The sequence below is a fragment of the Leopardus geoffroyi genome, chromosome A1, assembly GCF_018350155.1.
Source record: "Leopardus geoffroyi isolate Oge1 chromosome A1, O.geoffroyi_Oge1_pat1.0, whole genome shotgun sequence".
Lineage (NCBI taxonomy): Eukaryota > Metazoa > Chordata > Mammalia > Carnivora > Felidae > Leopardus > Leopardus geoffroyi.
Genome location: NC_059326.1, coordinates 112444703 through 112468485, shown reverse-complemented (window position 1 = coordinate 112468485; position 23783 = coordinate 112444703). Strand labels below are relative to the sequence as shown.

Here is a 23783-nt window from a genome sequence, read left to right as displayed (position 1 = left end):
TGCTTCCTGTTCCACTGGCTTGTCCTTCTGGGGAAACAAAGCTTTGCCTTTGGAGCCCAAAGCAGAAACAACGAAGAGAACAGACACCCCTTCTCTGCCAGCCCTGAGCTGCTATCCCAGATATGGCCGATTTCTCAGTGGTTCTCAAAACGTACCGCACATCAGAATTACCTGGAAGGTTTATCCAAAATGCTGACTCCACCCCCTGAATTTCTAATCCAGTAAGGCTGAGGTGGGGCCCCCCAGTTTCCCTTTCTGTTAAGTTTGCTCACCATGCTGCTGGTCCCCAGACTACACTTTGAGAAACATTGGTCTAGGGTACTTCTAAGTCTGCTGGGACATTGGCCACTTCAAATGTAGCCCCTGGACCAGTACCATTCATGTCAGCTGGAAACTTGTTTCAAATGCAGACTCTGAGGTTCCTTCTCAGACTTATGAATTGGAATCTTCATTTTTACCAAGTTTAAATAGCACGGACGGCTATTTAGCACACACGGCTGGTGGCGAAATATGCTAATTCTTGGTCTTTACCCCACCCCAGCTGAACCAGTCTCCCAGGGAGGCCCAGGAATCTGCATATGTAAGGAGGGCCCTAGTAAGGATCTTTTGCATAACACTGGCAGAGAACCTCGGTTCTTCACCTTAAAACCACCAGGAGAGGTTCTCAACTATTGAGGCACAGGTTCCCTTAAAACCATTCATGTCCAAATATCTGTTGAAGTCCAGGCCTAGGGCTTTTAGAAGGTTGCTCAAGACTCTAACATGCAGCAGGATAAAAAACACTGCTCTGGGTTGTTGCTGAGGCAGTCCTTCCCCGTGGCTACCCAAGGTAGTGAGTAAATGGTGACAAGAGTCTAGAGTCAGAGCGGTATCAGAATCCCCACTTAATCATTAACGGTGCCTCCTTGGGTACATTATACAATCTCTTGGACCCTCAGCTTCTCCCTCTGTAAACGAAAACAATAATGAAAGAGAAGGTGAGTGTAATATAGGGAGCATAAGGCTTCACAAAGCTAGGCGTTCAGTAAGAGAGGTCTTGGTTTATTACAATAGGCCCCAGAGGGTGAGATTGGTGGAGCCCCAGAGTCTTTGTGATTCAATTTCTCACTCACGGGTCAGTCCTAAGGCCACCCTTAGCGGCTATAGGATAGCAACTTGCAGGCTTTTCCATGTGTTAAAATGCAAAGGTGGGGACTTGTTCCCAGGAGGCCCTACTGAATGCTCACAGGCTCCTAATTTGTCAGATACACTGTGTGGATGCCCTGGGGTGAGCTAGCCCACCAGGGGTGTGCCTAGGAGCAACCCCAGCTCAAAACAAGTCTCTTGTGAATCTGGGAGAGCTTTACGGGCAGGGAATCACTCTGCTTCGTGGAGTGGGTGCGCAGTGGGGCCTCACACGGCCTGGCCCCGAATCCCAGCCCCAGAGACCCCATCTTGACACAGGCTTTCCCTGGAACCAGACCAATCGAGAGGCCGCTGCAGATGCCGAGTAGAAAGAAATGAAACTAAATCCACAAGATTATTCCCCAAAGTGATTTTCCTAATATTGAAAATACAGTTAGAAAGATAAATGTGTTTTCCTTTTTAATCATTCACTAGTTTATTTTTTTATTTGCTTTTTTTTTTAACGTTTTTATTTATTTTTGAGACAGAGAGAGACAGAGCATGAACGGGGGAGGGACAGAGAGAGAGGGAGACACAGAATCAGAAGCAGGCTCCAGGCTCTGAGCCATCAGCCCAGAGCCCGACGCGGGGCTCGAACTCACAGACCGTGAGATCGTGACCTGAGCCAAAGTCAGACGCTCAACCGACCGAGCCACCCAGGCGCCCCAATCATTCACTAGTTTAAATACCTACATTAGTTTCTACTGCCGTGTAAGAAGTTACCACAAACGTAGTGGCTTAAAACAACACTAACCGTTGCCCAGTTCCATGAGTGCTCTGAGTGGGTTCTCCGCTCAGCATCCCCTAGGCTGACAGTATGGCGGTGGGGGGGCGGGGGGGGGCGGGGGGCGGCTCTTACCTGGAAGTTCTGGAGTAAGATCCATTTCCAAACTCCTTTAGGTGGGAGGTCAAGCCGAGTTTTTTGGGGTAGTAGGTTCTAAGTCCCTATTTCCTTGCTAGCTCTCAGTGGGAGCTACGCTCACTGTTAAAGGCTGCCTGTTTTGTTCTCCACTTGACCATCTCTGAATTCAAAGAACAACTCTGCCTCCAGCCGTCCTGAAACACATCTGCCTAACGTCCTCTCCTACCCGTAGCTGGCGAAAACTCTGCTTTTCAAGAGTTGTGTGATTAGATTGGACCCACCTGGATCATCTCCCTTTTGCCAACAAAGGAGTAACACTAGAGAGCCAAGGTCACGGAGGCCCCCTCCAAAATTCCGGCTACCACAACACCTGTTTTGTTTTTATTTTGAGACTTGTGAATAATTTATTTTAGCACAATTAAGGGAGATTATGAGCTGTTACATATGCTCACATTTGCCTCAGAAACAAAATCTGGCAGAACCTGCTTCAATAATTTGACCAAGGTTGTCCCTCGTTGATAGAGGTACAGATGATTTTTACTTTTTTTTTTCCCCGCTTCTCTGTATTTTCTGAAACTTTTACAAGGAGAAAGTGTTAATTTCACAAAAAGAAAACAAGTTACCTTCAAAAGCAAAGAAATCTGACTCCAAGGTGTTAAAAGATGTTAAATTAACACCAGTTGATGGGGTGTGGTACAGGTGCCAGCACAGCTAGGTAGATGAAAGGAACCGAAGATGAGAAAACATGGTCCTGAGACACAGCCGATATGAATAAAAATCAAAAGTATCTCTGAGAAGACAAAACAACATAATAGGGGCTAAGTAACTGTTGAATTTCTGGCAGGGTGATAAAAGATTGGAGGTGACATTATTCCTCAAAACCTTGAATTTTGGGGGTGCCTGGGTGGCTCAGTCAGTTAACCATCCGACCTCAGCTCAGATCATAATCTCATGGCTTGTGGGTTCGAGCCCCGCGTCGGGCTCTGTGCTGACAGCTCAGAGCCTGGAATCTGCTTTGGATTCTGTTTCCCTCTCTCTCTGCCCACCCTCCCCTCCCCCACCCCCCCACTTATGCTCACACTGTCTCTCTCAAAAATAAATAAATAAACATTAAAAAGAGAGACCCTGAATTGTTGTCTGAGAGTAAATCAAATTCAAATCAAATTTAAACATGAACACGAATATGATAGATGCATTAGGAAATAAAACTAAGTTCACAAATAAGATTTTTCTCAAGCTAAACGGTGGTTAGAAAGATGACTGAAGGGCTTTTATTTTTAATCACTTACTGGTATAAATTCCATGATTTCCAAAAAAGGTGTAGGCTATTGAGAACCACCTTCCCAGACCGACTTTCTGCATGGGGTGTCCTTGTGGTCGAGTCGACACAAGGATATAAACTATAAACCCCACATGGTGGTCCTTCCCCATCATTCAAGGGCACAGGTGTTCCCATTGGGGTGGATTCTCTCATGTTAAAAACGTTTTGAGTTCTGAGGAAAGGCCTTCTCACACTCCTGATAGCCGCGGGGCTTCTCACCATTTCCATCTGCGCCGGTGGGTGGGCCACACCATGAAACCCCAGAAGGCCTTTTCCCATCAGGACTGGGGACGCCTCTCTCAAGTCCCCTGCTGTCCGGCTACCCATGTGCCTCTGACGGACAGCCCGTGTGCACTGTCACAGGCTCAGAAACTGGGCTGCTGTGGGATGGCCCACATTTTATATTTACTGGTGTATATTTTATATAAATATTTTATATTTCTTTTATAAATATATGCTATCTTTATTGGTGTACATTGTGTGTCCAAGTGGGATGCTGGGGAGGCAGAGAACTTGGTGCCAAGAAGCTCGCAGTGCTAGAGAATTCCAGCCAGTACGAAATGTGCTTAGGGCGGGGCTCAAGGGCGAGCGGTCATTCAAACTGAGTATAGGCGCCCGTGTCCCTGGGAGAGGGTCCCAGCTTGCATCAGGAGCTCCGGGCTCAAGGAGGGTGAGGAAGCCCTGCTCTAGGCTGGAAGTCGACGGGGCCTGATTGGTGGTGTTTCCTGTCACAGTAGAACTGGGATTTGAGGCTGCATCCTGGCAGGTCAGAGTCTGTTCTTGCTTTGCTCTCAGAGATGTTCTGAGCTCCTGTGCCTGTGTGCTGGAAGAACTGAGGATACAGGAGTGTGTGTGTGTGTGTGTGTGTGCGCGCGCGCGCACACGCTAGCCTCGGGTCACTTCCCTCCTCGACCGACCACAGTGTGGCGACGCCACCCCCAGGTCTGTTTGCCTCATTCTCCATCCACCTCTGGGAGCCCAACTGAGCGCTGTCATCAGGGAAAGGTCCCTGCATGCAGATGGCTTCCTTGAGCTCGAATTATTTATGGGCTGTTGCCAGGAAGCCATAGGGACGTACTGGCCCCAACTGACAGGGGAGAGAGTGGTTTTTCCATCTGTTCCCTCAAAAACTCATTTCCGCCCAAATGAGGATATTTAATCCAAAGTCTTTCCCCTCTGTCTCTGCTGCTTCCCAATCGCAGACCTTCTTCCTTCAATAGAACTGGAGGGAGAGGATCCTGCACACGGTGAAAACTACCTAAGCATGAAACTTCCTCCCCAGAGGGGTTAGAGGGTCAGGTCACCCACTCAAGATGAAGTCACCTGCTCGATGGTGTGATTACTCAGCCGTATGTCTGCCATCTGGACCAGACGTCCTCCTCCACCTGGGGCCTGCTGGCCCACGGGTGTTCCCTCTGAGTGAGGGGGAGCCCTCTTAGCCAAAGTGGACTGAAGCAGAGCAGAGCAGAGCAGGCCACCCTCTGCTTTCCTGGGAGAGACCTCAGGAGAGCCCTGGATTCATGCTTCCTCCCATCCACATGCGTAACAGCCTCCAGAGGACATCCCCCGTAACTGGGAAGACTCCTCTTCCTTTTCAGAGAAGAAAAGGGGCCTGAGCCCACCTTGTTGAAGAAAGGAGCTATTGCCTGTCTGGAAACCAGGCTTTGGGGTAGTTCCTACTGAGCACTTACCGCGAGCCGGGCCCCGTGCCGGGTGCTGGGACAGAGTCCCTACCTGAGAGCAGCTCACTCTTTAGGAGGGGGAGGCAGAAAGGAAGTGGAAAACTACTCCAAATAAGTAATGAAGGCTATGATAATGGATGCATGGGGGATGGCGGAAGGGGCTTCTGAGCCAGACATGAAGGAGGAGGCTGAACGAATAGACAATGTCCAGGTTTTTTTCCCCCCCTCCGGGGCTCTCGTTCCCTGAAAAGGGCATCTATTCACACACTCAGACCACAAAACGTATCCGTCTCACCTTTGTGCCCTCCCATTCCAGATGCGGTCCTCTTGCCTCCCCTGACCATGTTCTTGCCAAGGCTACTGAGGGCATTCACGTGGCCAAATCCCATGGGCATACCAGTAACTTAACACAGCTGACACTCTATCCTTCTGGAAAGGTTCTCCTCCCTTGGCATCCAGGGCTCCACACACAAGTTTTCGGGTCCCTCTGCAGCTTTCTCTGCCTCGGCCAGGCCTCTGGATGCTGCAGAAACCCAAGGCAATCTTCTTGACCTGTGTGATCTCACCCAGGCGCCGTTTGTGAACAACCCTTAAGTGTCATGACTCCCAAATACCGCAACTCGGTCCTGATCTCTTCCCTGAGCTCTAGGCTCGGATATGGAAAAACCTCTTTGACACCCCAGCCGGATGTTGAACTGGCTTCCCCAGCTTCAAACATCCAAAGTAGAGCGATTAGTTTTCTTCTCCCGACAGCTTCTCCCTCATTCTTCTGCATTTTAGAAAAAACTGGCACCACCTTTCAGCCGGATGTTCAAGGTGGAAACATTAGCACTTTTGAATTCTCCTCTTGTTCCACACCACTCCTCCAACCCAGTTCCAAGTCCTATTTGTTGTACCTCCCGAATAGATCTCATCCTTCCATGTCCTCCCGTTTCTAGTGCCACCACCCTGGTCCTGCGCCGTCTCTTGACCGCATGACTGTAACAATCTCCTGACTGGCTTCCCAGCTTCTTTCTACTCCCTCCCTCCACCCTGAAGCCAAAGCAATCCTTTAAACACAAACTGGAAAATTAAGAAGACAATGCCATTTCCAATAGCATCAAAAAATTAAACACCCAGGTATGAATTTAACCCAGGTTCTGTGAAGGATTTACACACTGAAAAGTGTAAAACATTATGGAAAGAAATTGAAGGAGACAAAAATAAATGGAAGATATCCTGGGTCCATGGGCCAGAAGACTTAATCCTATAAATGTGTCAATACTACCCAAAGTGATCTACATTTTCAGTGAAATCTCTACCAAGATCCCAATGACATTTTTTTTTTTGTTTTTGTTTTGCAGAAATAGAAACATCCATCCTAAAATGCATTTGGGATCTCAGGGGACTCGACTTGGGCAAAATACTCCTGAAAAAGAACAAAGTCAGACAACTCACGTTCTTGACTTCAAAATTCACTACAAAGCTACAGTAATCAAAACAGTGTGGTTTTGACATAAAAATCAACATATAGGCCAATAGAAAACAGATCCCAGACATAAAACCTTGCAGATATGGCCAAATGATTTGCAAAGGTGGTGCCAAGACCATTCAACAGGAAAGGGACAGTCTTGCCAAGAAAGGTTACTGAGAAAACTGGGGTCTGCATGAAATGAAGTTAGACCCTGACACCACAACTCAAAATGGGACAGAGATCTAAACATAAAAGCTAAAACGATAAAACTCTTAGAAGAAACATAGGGCGAAACTTCACAACATTGCATTTGGCAATGATTTCCTGGGTATGACACCAAAAGCATAGGGAACAAAAAAGTAAAACAGATACACTGGGCTTAATCAAAATGAAAAATTCCCATTCATCAAAGGGCAATATCAACAGAGTAAAAAGGCAACCCACAGAATGGGAGAAGATATTTGCAAATCATATATTTTACGAAATAAAATATATCCAGAGTATGTAAAGAACTTCTATAACATTCACAAAGCCAACAACCTAACTCAAAAATGGGCACAGACTTGAATAGATATTTCTCCAAAGAAGATACACACGTGAAAAAATACTTAACTGATCATCAGGCTTCAGACGTGTGCGGCCTGCCGCCAACAGGCCTGAGGCCACAGCCAGAGGTTCCTGGGGAGGGAAAGTGGGACCCTGCTGCTCCCCTTCCTCTCCCAGTTCCCAGAGTCCCCTTGCCACCGCCAGTTACCTGCACCCCAGGCTCTCTCTGGGGCCTTTCAGGCCTGCGGAAGGGTGTTTGTGTGTGTGCGTGGGGGGGAGGGGGAGTTAGTGTGCGAGTGTGTGTGTGTGTGCATGTATGTGCAGGTGTGTGACCATGTGAGAATGAGTGTGTGCATGCGTGTGACCATGTGAGAGCACATGCATACGAATGTGTGAGCATTTGTGAGTGTGTGTACTTCCCCAAACTGCTTCAGTCCGGCATTTGGCCACAGGATCCCACGGAGGGGATGCGTTTCTGTCCTCGCCAGCCTGGGATGGCCAGAGATGGCCTCATTTGACTTGTCTGGAAAGGGCACTGGGCCCATCCCTCATTCCATGGCTTTCTCTCCTGGCTTTGGAAAGATTTCTGAGCACAATATTCCGGGCAGCTCCTCTCAGACCATGACACTGAATGTGGCTTCAAGCACAAAGGCATTTTCCCTGCATGCGAAACCCCTTTCCTCTCTTCTTTCCTTACATCCCTGTGGCCCCGGGCACCCGCAGCTGTTGCTGACCCCCTCCTGGCCACCAGCAGCACGGAAACAAGTTACGGTCTAAGTTGTGCAAACAGAGACCAGGCTTTCTGGGACTTCTCAGAAGGGGTGGGGGCGTCACACCCTTTCCAGCCCCCCAGAACCATGTCCTACTTGGCCAGACACCCCGGTGTGAGTGGGGCCGAGAGGGCAAAGTGCTTGAGAGGGTGCGGTCTGGAGCCACGTGGGCCAGGTTTATGTTCCAGCCTCTGCCTGGTCTGCCATCTGGCAGACGTCCTCTTTAAGCTCCCATTTCCACAGCAGTAAAATGAAAACTACTCATACACACTTATTTTATAAGACTGTACAGACTAGGAAAGATAAGGCATTTAGTGCATAGCCCAGTGCAGGGTTCCCTCCTCTGGCCCCAGAGCCAGGCGGCCCTGTGTGGGAAAGGCACGGCCCTGCTCAGGGTCTCTGTGGTCCTCTCTACCCCGGAGGCACTGGCAGCCACCCAGTGGCTGAAGCAGAGAGAGAAGGGAGCCAAGCAGAGCCCTTCCCTTCTCCCTCTCCTTCCTTTTCCTCATTGGGGCTCAGTGGTCAGGACCGGCCCAGGCTTGGGCTGCCTCTGGCCTTCTGTTGGAAGGGGACACAGGGCAGGCACACACCGCCCTCCAGCAGTCGCCCACCGCCCCCCCCCCAAACATCCAGGGGCCGCTCCCCCAGCCCTGGGCATCCATTCCCAGATGGGAGCACCAAATGTTTAGCCAGGATCTCCAGGAAAAACACAGGCGGGGGTCGGGGTGTTGAGGACCCAAAAAAGGGAGCTTGACCCTCTTTGCCCAGGAGGGGAAGGCAGGGCCAGGCTGTGTGTGATGCTCAGTCACAAGGAGGACACAGGCAGCTGAAAGAATGGAGCCCCTAGTTGGGGAGGCAGGGGTGGAGGCAGGGCAGGGATCGCAGGGACACAGGGCGTTTTTAAGGAACTTGTGTTGATTTTTATTTTAAATTAAGGGATCTTTAAAAGTTACACCAACCACTTCTTTGGTTCTGGTGTTTTCTTGGAAGGTCTGGGGTGTGCATTTCGGGTGCTTAAGTGAGGTATAGCTGCAGCATGTTCCGCGAGAGCTAGCCATCACCGGCAGCCCCTGGGTGCAGGTTAGCAGGGCAGAGCTGTGGGAACAGCACCAGCCCGCAGAAGGAGCTAAATGTCACCTTTCAGGGCACCCTCTCCCCGAGAGCCCTTTGCCCCCAGGCTAGCTCCTGAACCTGCTCTCACTCCTCCCACTTCCGGGAGCTCCCTGGCATCCCTTCCGCCACCCCTACTTCCTCAGATTCTCCGTCATCTGTCACAGAAGCTCAGGGGGTAGTGCCACTAGCAGATTCACAATTCGCTTCCCCATGAGCAGGGAAGCTTCATGAAAACAGAGCCTAACACAGCTATTTGTGGAGCCACTGAGAAGCGCCTTGGGGCGATGGATGAGTGACATTAAGGTGTGAGAGGTAACGTCTGTCTTTCCCCAGGCTGCGGGGCAGGGGCTCTATTGCCAGCAGTGGCTCTACGGACACACCGTCCTTGGGTCTCAGGGTCCTGGAAGTGGAATGAGCTCCGCCTGCTGGAGCCAGACAGCCCTGGCAGAGTGTGGGAGGCAGCACTGACCCCCTGCTCCGAGTAAGTGGGCTGCCTTCGAGACAGAACCAGAGAAGGGCTCTCAGCTGCACTGATACTGAGCAATCCCCGACACCAGGACAGGAGTAAGGATACCTGATGCTGTGCTAAGCATTTTACCAGGATCGTCTCATCTCTTCCTCATGATGGACCCAGGAAAGAGATGATACAGTCATCCCCCTGGTACAGATGACGAAACAGAGGCCCTGAGAGGTGAAGGCCACATAGGCAGGGAGTGGTGATGCCCCGGTTGCACTAGCCTATCAGTGCTGAGGATATTTCAAAATGGAGAAGACAAAAGGAGCAGGGGCAGGGATTTGTGTGTGGGTCAGCACAGGGGGTCTGGGTCTAGAAAACCTTGAACGGCTCCCCTGCCTCGTCTCTGGGAGGCAGAAGGCTTGGGAGGCAGTCCCAACTCAGCTATTTTCTGTGTTGCCAGTGGCTCTCCCTTTCCGGAACCTTGGTCTCCTCATCTGTATAATGGGACTGTGCCTGTAAGCTCTTCACAGGGTAGAACGCTGAGCATTCAAAAGTCCAACCCGAAGGCGGGGCTCACGAGGCTGCAAGGGAGATGGGCACTTGGGGAGGAAAGCGAAGACTGAGGACTCAGCCCCCCAGGGCCTGTGGAGACTGAAAAGGAAAAAAGTTCAGCAAAGACTCAGCACAGCCCACAGCCCTCAGCGCTCCTTTCAGGGCTACTGCAGCTGCTTGTGGGTGGAGCCCCGGTAAGAAGGACCCGCGAACCGCGAGAAACGGAAACCTATCCTTCGTGAATACCCAGACCAGCACACAGGTCCCGTCCACACAGGCACATGTTCCTTTGGTTTTATTTTCACCAACACACGATGGCTCTGCCACACCTGGGAAATCCTGGGCTCTGCGTGGTCCACCTGCCCTCTCTTTCCTACCTGGACAGGGCCACAAAGAAGTGTCCAAACCACGTGTAGGCACGAGACGCGCTGGACAGAGCAGTTCCAGCTCATAGCTTATAATGATGCCATTTCTCCAGTTGCTAAAGGGCTTTACACAGACCACGCCAGGACTCCCCCCTCCCAGGATGCTGGAGCGTGTGATTCTTGTTTTGTGAGCTCCACAAAACCTCAGCTCCCTTTTCCAGAGCACTTGGCATGGGCAGGAAATTCCACGTTTGGGACAGGGCCTTTTTGGAAGCGACTCTCAGGCAGTGACATCCAGGTCTCTGCATGGAGTAGGTTACCAGCCGCGTGTGGGGGGAAAACAATTTAAAGGACATCTCTTTCTCTCCTCCCTCCACCCACCCAGGGCTCAGATCTCATTATGGTGCCGCCCAGATACACTGAAGTGTGTGTGATATTTGGTTTCAAAAACATTCAGTCTCTTTGGTAAACTCAGAGAAAGTGGCAGGGAGCTGCCGAAGTGTGTTCTTCCTACATCTTCCGCACTAATGCTTCATCCTCTCTAATAGCCGCTGATAGACAGGAGCTGGAAGAGAGAAGTTTCAAGGTGAGACGTGCGAACTGCCCCTGTCTGTCAAGACACTGTCAGAGTCACAAGCACATGGCCGGCGGCCCCTTCCGCCACTCTCTCCCGCACATCCCGGGTGCTTTTTGGTTGGTGAGCCTTGCTGTCTCACTCAACAATGTTCTGAATTGGGATTTTTTCCGTCTTCCAGCTGGGTTCCCAAAGCCAAAAACTCGCAGCAAGCCTAAAATGTTGGTACTCTTATTACCTCCATCTTATGGAGAAGGGAAGTGGGTGTTCTGCGTCTGACCCCAAAGGCCAGGCTGGTTTTATTGCACCATGACGTTCTTATCTATATACAGCAGATGGCACGTTTGGGCCTGCTTGGGGGAAAGGCCCAAACTAGTTAGTATACAAGGACTTCAAATCCAGGCCAGACTTACCTAGTTTCACAGAGGTCCGGGCGGCCTGAAAAAACAAATAAACAAACAAAACGCACAAAGCGTCAAGTTTTCCAGTGAAAGCTGTCCCTGCATGTGTTCACAGCAATGGTTTTGCCCCCTGCCACACTACTCACAAAAAATGCCAGGGGTGAGGGAGAGGAATGGGAATGTGTAGCTGCTGGGCCCCAGGGAGCCCCTCAGTCAGTCTCAGCAGCCCCAAGTGAAGTGTAAGCCCCAACCAACTAGAGTCTGAGGTGGATATTCCTGGGAGACCACAAAACCTGACTTCCACAGAGACCAAAGCCTAGAGCCTGGACAGCTGGGACGGCACAGGGGGTGGCCCTGAGGAGTAGGAGCTCAGAGCCAAGAACCCTTCTCAAGGGGCACTGAGGAGACCTCTCTGTCCAAAAGCAGAGGACATATTCCAGCCCTGGGTCTCTGGGGTAAGAACCACCTCCAGCCGCACCCTCTTGTCTTCTGTAAGGTGCCCGTATTCCCAAGGGGCTCCACCTCACTCGAAGCAGCAAAGGAGCCTGAGTGGGGCTTCTAGGAGGCCCTGGGCAAGCTGGGGAGCAGGAACAGAAGCCCAGGAAGAATCACAGAGGTTCTGCGAGGAAAGGGAAGCTGGAGCAAGGAAGGGAGGTTCCACACACACACTTGCCCTGTATCCAGAATCCTCACCACTACCCTGAAGAGCCCCAGCATCACCCAAGACGGGCCACATCATGGAAACCAGAGGGTGACTTAGAGGCCACACTGTAAGGCTGATTCAGGATGGGTTGCCCTAGGTGGATAGATGGATTCTAGAGCTTTATCTGTTTTCACCAGCATTCTATGGGCTTCCCCATAGAATGAGGCTCAGAGGCCTTGGTTTATAGGCCTGGGTTTTGGCCCACAAAGGTACAGGGGCTGCCTGGGTTCTTTTCTCTGAACTCCACACAGGCCAGTGCTAAGGATTCCTGAATGGGAGTGAGGAGAAGTTTCACGGGAGCCCTGGGAGGGCAGCCAAGGAAGACAGGGACCCAGAGAGCCCTCCCCCACCAGGGGCCCAAGCAGAGGCACCAAGGGTGCTGAGGCCACAGGCAAACCTAGCCACGTCTTACCCTGGAATATGCAGACGCCTGTTTGAAGATTTCAAGCGCAGAGTCTGCAAGTTCATCCCCTCGTTCCTGAGGTCTGATGGCTGGCGATGAAAGAAAAGGCAACTTTGGTGAGAGCAAAACTATTAGCACGGCATTCATAGCGACCGTGACTGAGGGGCACTGTTGGGTTTCCTGCCTCACATTCGCCAATGAATTTTTCCTTTAAAATTTTTCATAACTGACGGTGGATGGAATCTGGCCCATGGGGAGAGAGCTCCAAGAAAGGTGAATGCACAGTGCAGACAGAGGCTGGACTCAAGTTCAACTTTGCTGGAGGTAAAGAGAGCTCCCATGAGGCGAGATGTAAGAAGCGTGCTTGGAACCACGTTCCCAGCATCCACGCATGAGAAATCTGCGTCTGTGTCTGTGTCTGAGTGGGGCGAAGACAGCCAGGCAATTCAACAAAAAGAAATCTGGCTTGAGTTTCTGGGGTAGCACGTTTGAAACCAACAGTTCCTAATTCACTTTTGGATCAGTCACAGCGATGCTGGCCACGGACCCTCTGTGGGCACGTTGCACACTAATCTTTGCTTCGAACAGTTTTCCTGTCGAGTACCAGCTGCTGTGTGGAGAAGAGTCGGCCGCAGACTGCGGGGCCATGGGATACTTTAGGGTCTTACCTGGAGGCTGCAGGACACTAGAGATGGCATAGACCACGCCATTTGTGGCCATGATGTCAGCTTCAGCAACAGGCTCCTTATTGACATTCACTACATTGTTTTTCTGGGAGAAAAAGAGACCACTGTTGAACATAGACCGTAGGTATCTTACTCTCAGCAAGTGCTCACTGAGCAGTTCTGGATGCCAGAGCCTGTGCTAAGTGTGAGGGACACCTGGTGAATGGAACGGTCCCTGCCAGCCACACCTTCAGTCTGGCGGACTCTTCTGATCCCTTGTGTGCCTCAGCCCGGTGTAATTTACAAAACACCCTTCCGTGCTAGTCACTTGGTCCTCACAGTGACATGTGGTAAAGATACAGATGTCATTGTCTCACTTAGCAGAAGAGAAACAGAGATTCAAGAGAGGTCAGGTGCCTCCTTTAAGCTAAGCGGGTGGGATGGCTAGGGAACAGAAGCTGGGCCTCCAGTTCTGGCGCAGGTCTCCTTCCTTCCACTCGTCCTCAGTGCCTTACCTCTCCCATAGGAAGCACACCCGGGTGTCTCTCTCTGTCCTTCCTGAACCCCAGGTGTCATCCCAAGGGGGAAGGAAGAACAGAAGCCTGTGACGGCATCCCAACACCCCAAACGAGGAGCTGGGAGATTCTCAGGTGACCTGCAGAAGTCAACTAGTCATCACATTCCTACCCCTCGCCATGCTTCCTCATGGGGAAAGTGATATGCAAAGGGATGGCGGGAGGTCGGGAGAGAGGAGCAGGCAGCAGAGGCCGAGCCAGCCACATACTGGAAGAGCGGTCCTTCCACGGGGAAGCCCAGTGACCTTGCCAGGTGCAGCCAGGGAGGCCACGGGCAGCTTCACGGAGCGGGGCCAGCTATCTGTTCTCTCTCTTCAAGGTAAGAACCCCCTGAGGCAGCTTCAGAGCGGAATGTGTGTTACCAAAGTGCAGAGCAAGGGAAAGCTTGCAGACCAAGCATCTGAAGGAAAGGGCTCTTGGGATGGTCTGGCACGTGGTACAGCTCAGTGAGCCCCAGACTGGAAGGGATGGGGCGGGAAGGGGCCGGGGGGACTGATCCCTCAAGACGCGTAAGTAATTGCCTATCGTCTCTTTAAGGGGAGGAAGATCTAATGTTCTCTCCCAGAGGCCAGTCGGATGCTTGATTCCTGAGCAAATCCGCGAGTTCTTATTTGTGTGTCGCCACAGTCTCGCCTCATTTCCCTGAAAACCCTTTTCTCTTTTCTTTCTTTGGACAGAATGCACTCAGAGATTCAAGGTGCATCTTCAAGACTGTGTGTGTGTCTAAGGCTGGCCCAGGGGCAAGAGAAGCCCTGGAACCCCAGTGACGGTGCCCGGCCGGCTGTTTGGTTCTGAAACACACTCACTGAGCTGACTTCCAGCTTGTCCCCCTGGAGAGACTTCAGCCGCACCAGGGATCCGATGCCTCCGCTGACCAGGATCTCATCGCCAATGTGGTATTTCAGGATGTTGGCAAGCTCTTTAGCATTCCCTGCAGGTTCATGGGAAAGAAGGGAGAGCAGAGTTCATTCCAAGGCTGGTCACTGGCATGGTCAAGGAGGGCCCAGAGGGGATGCGAGCGGTGATGCCTGAGATGGAGAACTCCCTGAACAGGTAACGAGCACTCCTTGAGCACCTGCCGTGTGCTCACCCCTCGGACCCCTCCCCTCCACCTGCCTAAGGCTCAGGGGAAAAAGGCCCATGTCTGTGGCCCTGCATCTGCCTCGGCAGTCAGGGGGCTGATGGGCTAAGCGAGAGCTCTCTGTGATGCCGAGAAGGAGTTAATCCATACTCCTCTATGAGTATGACTCATTTTTCCATGAGCTAAATATTTGCTTGGAAAGCTAGGAACCTTTCCAGCCCCGGCATCTGGGACATTTCATCATCAGCATGGCTCCCGATGGTTATAACACAGTAGTGAAATATTTACACGTTCTGCCCTCAAATGCATATTCTGCGGCCGCTGTTTCCTGAAGGGAGGGCTTAAAAGAGTCAACAGCTGCAGTCTGGGGGGGGGGGGCTGTGGAGCCGATGAGGTCAGGGCTGAGGGGGGCATTCCCTCCACGGCGCCCCTCCTGTCACGTCTCAACATTCCTTCCAGCCCACATCAGCTCCTCCACCAACTGGGGAGAGCATCCGATTGCTCATAAAGGTGCACAGGCATTTTCCAAATTAAATGTGGGAGGCAATGCCTGAAGCCGCCAGCTGCCCTCTCCTCTCCATCACGGCCGCCCCGACACTCACAGTCCCAGCCCAGTGGCTAGATTTCCCCAGGGCCTGTGGATGGCTATTTCCAGCATCTCAAAACTGAGAACGGGGGAAGTTTTAAAGCATCTTGGAGAGTTCACTTGGGTACTGACAAATCCACATCAGTGCCTGTGGGATGGAGACACCAGGTACCAAGTAATTTCCAAACACCCACAGCCTGGCTGCCACGGATTCCCATTCCACGAAAATACTGCCGGGAGCTGCTGCACCCAGCCGGCCCCCGGGGGTGCGAGAGGCTTCTTTCTTCCGAGATACTTAACACCTGGATTGACCTCTTACACCTGGACGGCCTTCTGTCTCTGTCTCCCAGGAGGGCTGGGGGCTATTCCTGCCTGCGGACCTGGTGGAAGGTGTGTGTGGGCAGCCTTGGGCACACCAACATCCCACCCAGTCCCTGCTCCTGCACGACCGAACACGCTAGGGAGGCCGAGCAGGCCCGAGGCCACTGGGGAATATTGCAGTCCTGCTGGACACAGAGAGGATGGAACAAGTTTATATTCAGAAGGAACTTCTCCCCTCTTCTCGGGAACATACGTCAGCATCAAAGAGACAGGCGTTTACCAGGCAATAAAGAATCTTAAACAGAACACAAGTTCAGCTCCGGGCTGCCTGCAACCTGAATTTCCTATTCTCCTGCTCCAGAGCAGGAAGGAAGGTGTCTATGATGTGGGCCCCAAGGTCTGGCCAAGGTCCTTCCTCCTCCTCCTCCTCTCTCTCTTCCCCCCACCCCCTCCTCAGGCTCACCTTTTTGTGAGGTGTGTGTGTCAAGGGCAAGCTCAACACTGCACCCCCACCCCACCCCCTCCTCATCGTAGCCATCACCGAGAGAGGACGCGTGCCCAGCGCCCAGCAGCACATTTATTCTGCACAACACACAGCAAGGTGCTCTCATTTTTCTAATGGGAAAAGTGAAGCTCAGAGAGGTTAAGCAACTTGCTAGAGGTCACTCAGCTGGTGAATGTCCGAGCCAGGATGGGAAGCAGCTTTGAGTTAATCCCAGAGCCCAAGCTCTGAACTGCGAGGATCACCTCTGAAACATCCTCAACTAAATTTCTCAGGGCCAGGAATAGCTTGTTGGTAAAGCTTTTATCCTGAGGGACGTTTCGTGAGGGTACATGGCTTCATTATCGCTGTCCTCATCGGCAGACATGTCTCAGTGACCAGGCTGGCTGTTACCCACTCAATGCCTTTCCTCTCTTCTCTGCCTTGTATGGTTCCCAGGGAGGCTGATGGCTGTGAAGCACATTGTCCAGGCTCCCTTGCCCCGTGTCCCCCCAACTCACAGCTGATAGGGGGCCCACGGCAACGGGCATGCGGGAAGAGAACGAGGCTAAGGTAGTCCTGGCCCCCTTGCCCTGGTTCTGCCAGCAGCTGCGTGTGGCTCTGGCTGCTGTCCTGTGTCCCTCCTCTGAAGCTCTGGTTCTCCCTGTCCTCTCCTCCACCCTCCTCCCCAACCCCAGGCCTGGGTGTCATCACCCTTTGCTGGTCCCTTCCTCCTGCCCATAGTTTTACAAACAGTCTCCTCATTAAGTTCCTTCCAGTGAAACCCTCTGTAACGTGCCACCTGTTTCCTGCGGGTCCCCTGACCGATATGGTCACTTTAGAAACCATGGAAAATGTACTTCAGTTGGTCTTTACCCAGGAGTTTGTTGAGCTCTCCCGGTGGCATGGCCTGGAAGGCTTCATTTGTAGGAGCAAAGACCGTGTAGACGCCTTCCCTGTTGAGCATCTCTGTCAGCCCTGCAGACTGGATGGCGGCCACCAGCATGCTGTGGAGACAGCAGAGAAAATGTCACCTGCCTATGGTGGGGAGAGGGGCGGTCACTTTCCCAAATGCCTCCCCACTGTGGGTAGGTGGGGCCCAGCACTGGAATTCACACCCCTGGCTGGTTTTCACTCCCGGCTCATACACAAAGAGGGAAGATTCCAGTCTGCATCTTCTCTCCATAAATGCTAAGCTCAGTCAAATGGCCGGAAGCCAGAGGCCAGAGAGGGAAGGAGGAAGGGAGAGGCCGGCAGCATGGCCAACCCACAGACTGGCCGAGCCACCGGGCTCTGGGGATACGATTCAGGGGAGTGCCTGGCTGGTCTCCCAGACTCCGGTGTCAGAGCACCCTGTGGTAAGTGAGCAAGTCAGAAAAGGAGAGAGAGGAGCAAGAAAGCAAAGCAACACAGGGAGCCTGAGAAGGAGCAGCTGGGAGTCTCCAGGCACCATGGAGTGGATATCGTTCAGAGCGAGATTCATCCCACACTCAAAACCAGGTGCTCTCCACTTACTTGGGACTTTAAAAAGAGAATATGATGTCTTCCTCGGACTTCAATATAAAAATGTCGTCCCCTCCCTGTTCCCAAGGATGTGAGGATCACATTCCCAGAAATAACCCTTTTTATCAACATAAGCTTCCAGTCTGACCTTCACCCTTCCCAGATCCCCAGCCTGGAAGGTGACCAGTGCACCGTCAGTGTTAACTGAATCCCCGAGGAAGTGGGGAGCTTGACAGATAGCTGAGACCCAACGTCCTGCCCCAGCATGACCACTTGGGAGAAGATGGTTACCTGAAGCGATTGTCCCCCTTTAGGACATCCATGACGGTCCCCATTGGGGGGGTTAGCATTCGGTCCATGGTGAAGAGTGTCCCATACCTGCCCCTCTTGTCATGGGCGGCAATGCAGCTGTTCTCGATGCACAGGCTCTGTGCCAAAGAGGAGCAGAGAAAGGGCACGTTATCCTCCCACATGGGGGCCTCATAATTTGGTCAGGGCATGTGCCTGCCGATGGCTTCATCCGCAAAGATCAATGGATATACACTGGTGTGGGTCATTAAGACTAGGATAAAATGTTGTGTTTTCTCCAGAAGAGAAAAAATAAAAACTGTGTTGAGGAAAAATGGCTGTCGGGCCCCAATAAAGATACAGAGAGGTCCCCTAATGAGAATATCCCATCACACGTGGTGTCCATCAACAGTGGTCAAATCAATAGATCGAGTCTATTGACTCATCTATGTAACAGACGACAACCATCTTTAGTCAATGGTACTGGATGGTTCCAAGGAAGGACTGCATTGTGGTGTGCTTCCTGTTTGATATTTTGTTGGGTTTGAAGACAGAAAAGAGACTGGAGAAGAGAGAGAAGAGCCTTTTAGACCAGGAAGGGCTGTGTTCATTCAGTTAAGGGGGCTTCTGTTCACATAAGCCAAGGATTTAAAACCTCCATTCCTCCTCTCCTGTTCATCACTCTGAGCTTGAGGCTGACGGCTGCCTACCCAGACAGCTGAGACCGCTGTGTGGTTTATTCCAGGCTGCCAGCAAAGGAGATTCTAATCCTTCTACAGTTTCCCATTTTGATCCTTTCAAATAAGATACTTTCCAGAAATTCCTTCCTTCCTTATTAGAAATCAGTATATATATATATATATATACACACACATACTCAGGCAAGCTTCTGTTTATTGAGATTTTATGTGTGTGTATATATATATATATATATATATATATATACATATATATATAATAGGTATGTATATATGTACACACATACATATACAATATACACGTATATACACACATACATAGACATAGACATATATGTTCTTTTACCACTAATACAGCTTCCATTTCTTAGACCTGAGACAAAGAAAGAGGACAATTGGGGAACCAGAACTTACATTGCGATAAACAAAAACTCTCAGTTTTTTGCCACCTAGAGTGTTGAGCGTCTGTCCATGGTACAGATACTTGGAGGCCAGCTGCTCTTTAATCAAGTGATTGAGAAGCAAATTCTTTGTGCGCGCATCAATATTAGGGGTTCCATCTGTAAGGGAAGGTGTGCGTAGGTCCAGAGGCATGCTCCAGAAAGGAAGAGAATGAGAGACAAATGTAGTGAGAAGGCCAACCCTCCTTAAGTTTGGAAACGGGAGATTGAGAAATGCAGTAAGGCTGCCAAATTCCTTAACATCTGCCATCTTCTGCAAATTAACCAAACAAAAAGCTCTAGATAATCGAGGGTGTTTGGAGGTTTGCCCGTGGAGGGAGGAGAAGGCATGGACACCATTTGGCCCCCTCCTCCGCCTTCCCCATGACCACAGCTCAGCTGTATCCTCACTCTGACCTTCTGATGATCACATGGGCGATTGATTCTGCACATAAAAAGGCACGAGAGTGCTCTGCTCTCCGGCCAGATGTGAACTTTTGAATTCTGGGGACCAGATCCCCAAAATGCATTCTCTGCTCTGCCAAATGATGTGCCAGAGCCTCCGAGGTTTCTGTTGAGCTGGGTGGGAGTGCTAACATTCTGCAGGGTGCTGGCAATCAGGGAGGAGGCTGCAAGAGGTGACAGTGGTGGTGGTGGGGGGCAGCTACCCCAGAGACAAACTCCTGGGGCTGCTGTCGCCATGTTACCTTTGAACACGGAATTCAGGGGGGCCAGGAGGGTCACCCGCTCGTTTCCGGAGAGATGAGTGCCGAGGCCAGCTTGTCTGAAAAGGTCAACAGCTGTGGAAACGTCCGACTCTGCAGCCAACTCAAACAGCGTCTTGGCTGCAAGGAAGGAGAACGTAGGTTCAAAAGTTAGAAGTGCTGTTTTCATTTATCATCTGTCCACCCCAGAGCGTGACACACACCAGCAGGAATGTCATCCCGCGAGTCAACAGCCCTCTCGGCACTGCTGGGGCGCAGCGGGCTCGTGTCATCAGGGCACTGGTCGCCCAGGTCTCACTGGGCAGGGGAGTGAGGGGAGGTGCAGGCGAGCAGGGGCTGGCCTCTGTCCCCACCCTTGGCCAGGGCACCGGCTAATGCCTGCAGCAGGGCAGCGCCATCCGTGTCATGGCTTCTGAGTAGTAGATAATGCCAGCAACCACACCCGTACAAAGTCTTCTTCTGGTTTGGTTTTTTTCCTGTGAAATTGCTTCACTCCTGAGCAACCGACCTCCCTCGAAGTCCAGAATGGGGCTAGCTAGCATGCTGAATGAAACCCAAGCCAAAGTCCATTCAGTCATTTCTCCCAGGGTCAGCGACTCTGGGATGCTTGGGCATTATTGAGAAGGCACATGCTCTGAGGTCAGCAAATGGCCCTCTGTGCAGGCAGATCTTCTGAAAGGCTTCTTCTGTGATCGAGTGGCTCCCTCCCCAGCTCCCTCCAACCTCCCTTGAGCTTCCTCCACTGCCTCCAAGGAAACGCCTGGACTCCTAGGCTGGCAGCTCAAGATGCTTCAGTCCCAGCTGCAACCCAACAGGGGCCCAGGCCCTTTCTCCTGAGAGGCTGTGAGCTGCGTGCAGGCAAGGAAATGGCCCCCCAGATCCCTTCATCCCCCAAGTGTCTCCACCCTGATGCCAGAGGGGACAGGAGGCCTGGAAGGGCCACAGCCTAGGAGGCCTGGCTCACCTGAGTCTGGGATGAGCAGCTCATCAATGTAGTGGATCACACCATTGGTGGCCAGGATGTCTTTGTTGGAGATGATGGCCTTCCCATTGATGGTGAGCATGTCACCGCTGCAGCCCACCTCCAGCGTAGTGCCCTCCAGGGTCTCCACGGACATCCCTGCAACGATGGCTTCAGCACACATGGCTGACTTCAGGATGTGGTTGTTCAGCAGATCTGGGGGCCGAACAGGACACAGGTCGAGTCGGTGCTGGCTCCAGGCTGATATCAGAGGCCAGCACGCAGCCTCCATGGCTGTAACGATTCTATTCTCTCTGACGCTGCCCTTCAGATGAGGCTGGGGCACCACACAAGCCCGGGTCCTCCCCTCCTCCTGCTGCTGCCCCGAGTCGAGCCCAGCTCCGCGGGCAGACTGCCTGAGTCTGAATCCCAGCTCAGCCACTCACCAGCAGTTGGAGCCCCAGACAAGTCACTGAACCTCTGTGAGCCTCAGTTTCCTCCTCAAGGGAGATGAGTTCGGCATTCCTCTCCTGGGGGCGGTGTGAGCTCTGAACGTGAAGTACCCAGCACAGTGCTGGGCAACAGTGAATGCCCAACACGTGTTAATGACTGGCTCATTTGTACCTGAATCTAAGGGGAATTCTCTTACTAGTACCTGAACCTCAAAGTGAGTTCACCCTGGGACTTTTTATCGACAGACCTTTAGAAAATGTAAAATGTGGGAGGCAAAGATGGAAACTATAGCAAATGAGAGTTCTGGGAGTATTTGCTCACTTTACCTGTTTTTGTTCATTTTACCCGAGGGTCTCCTAGTTGCCAGGACCTTGCTTAGGGGCTGGGGATAGTGACCAAAAAGACACGGTCTTTGCCACTGCATTCACCCCACCCATAAATCATAAATAGAATCCTTTATTTATTTGTCCAAGAGCCCTTCAGGGACAGGGCAGAAGTTGGGGGCCCTGAGGAAGCTGCAAGGGGCAGTGGGGGGGGCGCATGACCCCAGCCACGCAAAACAAGTTCCCAGATGGCCACTCAGGGCCCTTTGTCTTATGTTCTCGCCACAGAGGCGCGTCTCAATCTGTGCTGAGCGTGAGAACCAAAACCGCACAGTCACGGACAGGAGGAAGCCCTGAGGACCTGCAGAGTCACAGGGCTGCTGCAGGGGCGTTGGGGGCCTTGAAAGCCAGTGCTGACGCCCTTCGGCCGGCGGGAGAAAAAGGACAGCTGGGTCGCTATGGGAAAGAGGCCTTGGGATTTAGCTTCTCAGGGAAGGAAACTGAAGGCAGGGTGGGGTGACCCACTAGGGCCACTGGGAGGGAGAGCAGGGCCAGGGCTGGAAGCCAGTCTTCCAACAAGGCACACCAGCCCGGGCCTCTAGCTTGTCTGCCAACCCACTAGAAACAACAGAGCCTGTCCGGCTGCACTCCTGTCCCTCCGCCTTCAAGCCCGCCAGCCAGAGCCCTGTGCAGAGGGCTCTTGCTTAGAGCAAATGGGTTACTGAGCAGGAATAGGCAGATGTGCAAAAGGGAAAAATTAGTGCCTTTTTCTTCTCATCAGGAATTCTGATATCTACAAAGATGCAAATGTGCTCTGCACAAAACAGGTGTTTCGGGAAGCATAGCTCTGAATGGCAAGTTCAGTGTGCTGAGATGGACCCAAGTCTCAGCTCCTCCAGGAAGCTTTGGGATGCCTCGGGCTGCAGGTGCCCATGAGGGTGGGGGCATCTCTGTCACCACGGCCTGTCTTCAGAACCCACGGCCTGTCTTTAAGCCCAGCTAGGCTTAAACTTCCTTGAAGGCGAGTCTGTACCACGTTCCCTTGTGTGGCCCCAGTTCCTGCCACACACCAGGCACAGAGGCGCCACAACATCTGGACACAACAGATCCCCATCTGTGCTCTCAGAAATGTGCCCTCGCCCGTCCCTGCGTGGCTGCAAGGAGAACATTTTACGTTTACAGGGTGTCTGAAATGAAGTAGGTATTGTAGATTGTAGATTTCAAAGGTGCGTTTAAATAGATTCAAAAGAAATGATGTCACCCCTGGATTATAGCTGGGATGACTAAGTGGGGTTGGGGTCCACAGGGGACCTGGGACCAACTCCTCTCTGCAGGAGATTCGCGGTCAGCAGGAGCGGCTCAGCACTCGTGGAGCTGAAGGGGGCAGTGGCAGGGGGCAGGGAGGGCCGGGCCTCCCCTCCCCTCCCTTCTCTCACGTGCATGGTCCTTCCAATAATCAATGCACCCCTAGCTAAGCAACCCACTGAGGAAGCACTGAGGGACTCTGCTATGAAGTTGACCATAACTGAATTTAATTGTAATTTTCAATTATCCATGAGGCCCCTGGCCAGACATAGGAAGAATTCAAGGGTCAGCACGATGGGTTCATTTCCAGGATGCCAGGACCTGCCATCTCCACCCCACACCTCCAAGCTGCTGCCCGCTTGGATGCCCTGCTCTGGTTTTGATCGTTCAGGCCTTTAGCTCTTTCTGAGTCTGGCCAGGGCCTGCTTTGGACCTCCAGCTCTGCCTTGCTCCTCAGCCCAACTGTGTCATTAGACAAAGGTGGCCGGATTCTGTATTCGCCCCTCCAACCATGGCTCTGCTCTGGCTTCGGCAGAGATGGAGCCAGCTGGGAGCAATGAGACAGGATGTCAGGTGGCATGTCTGTCCTGTGACAGGACGTCAGGCCACATGTCTGTCTTGGACAAGAGCAGGCCTTAGGCTCAGTCTTGCTGCTCTGGTGAGGGGGCAGCAGGAACTGAGGGGTGCTCACCTCTCAGGGCCTCTGGGTCACCCAGGATCCGGTTCAAGGTTTCAGCAGGGATCTTCTCGAAGGCCTCATTGGTCGGGGCCAACAGCGTGAACTGGCCATCACCTTCAAGCAGTGTGTTGAGCCCAGAGGCGGCCACGGCAGCCTGTGGGAAGGGGAGAGGATGGAGGTTTCCCTAAAGGTTCTGGGATGCTCCGCAGGCAAGAGGCACACACGGTGTCGCCAGTCTGGCCTCAAAGGGCCTCAGGCTTGTGTAGAAGCCCAAGACGAGATGGAGAGCCGAACCAAAGCTTACCTCTCTGAGCTTTGTTGAGCTCCTACCCC

At 52.1% G+C, this 23783-nt stretch overlaps 1 protein-coding gene across 2 annotated transcripts in view; it reads right to left on the bottom strand.

Moving 5' to 3' along the window:
* Positions 1-10200: 10200 nt before the first annotated feature.
* TGFBI (transforming growth factor beta induced) overlaps positions 10201-23783 on the bottom strand; it is a 32869-nt gene continuing 19286 nt past the window's right edge. The window contains exons 7-17 of one of the 2 annotated variants that reach the window (XM_045489737.1): positions 23463-23604; positions 20694-20906; positions 19712-19849; positions 18979-19124; positions 17870-18006; positions 16952-17082; positions 14413-14537; positions 13035-13137; positions 12376-12455; positions 11273-11297; positions 10201-10850 (exon numbers count right to left, since the gene is read on the bottom strand). In XM_045489737.1, the coding sequence (XP_045345693.1) occupies positions 10810-10850; positions 11273-11297; positions 12376-12455; positions 13035-13137; positions 14413-14537; positions 16952-17082; positions 17870-18006; positions 18979-19124; positions 19712-19849; positions 20694-20906; positions 23463-23604 (1281 nt within the window). In that variant the 3' untranslated portion in view covers positions 10201-10809. Of the gene's footprint in view, positions 10851-11272; positions 11298-12375; positions 12456-13034; positions 13138-14408; positions 14538-16951; positions 17083-17869; positions 18007-18978; positions 19125-19711; positions 19850-20693; positions 20907-23462; positions 23605-23783 lie in introns of those variants that run through there. The other variant, XR_006715201.1, reaches the window with a different exon arrangement.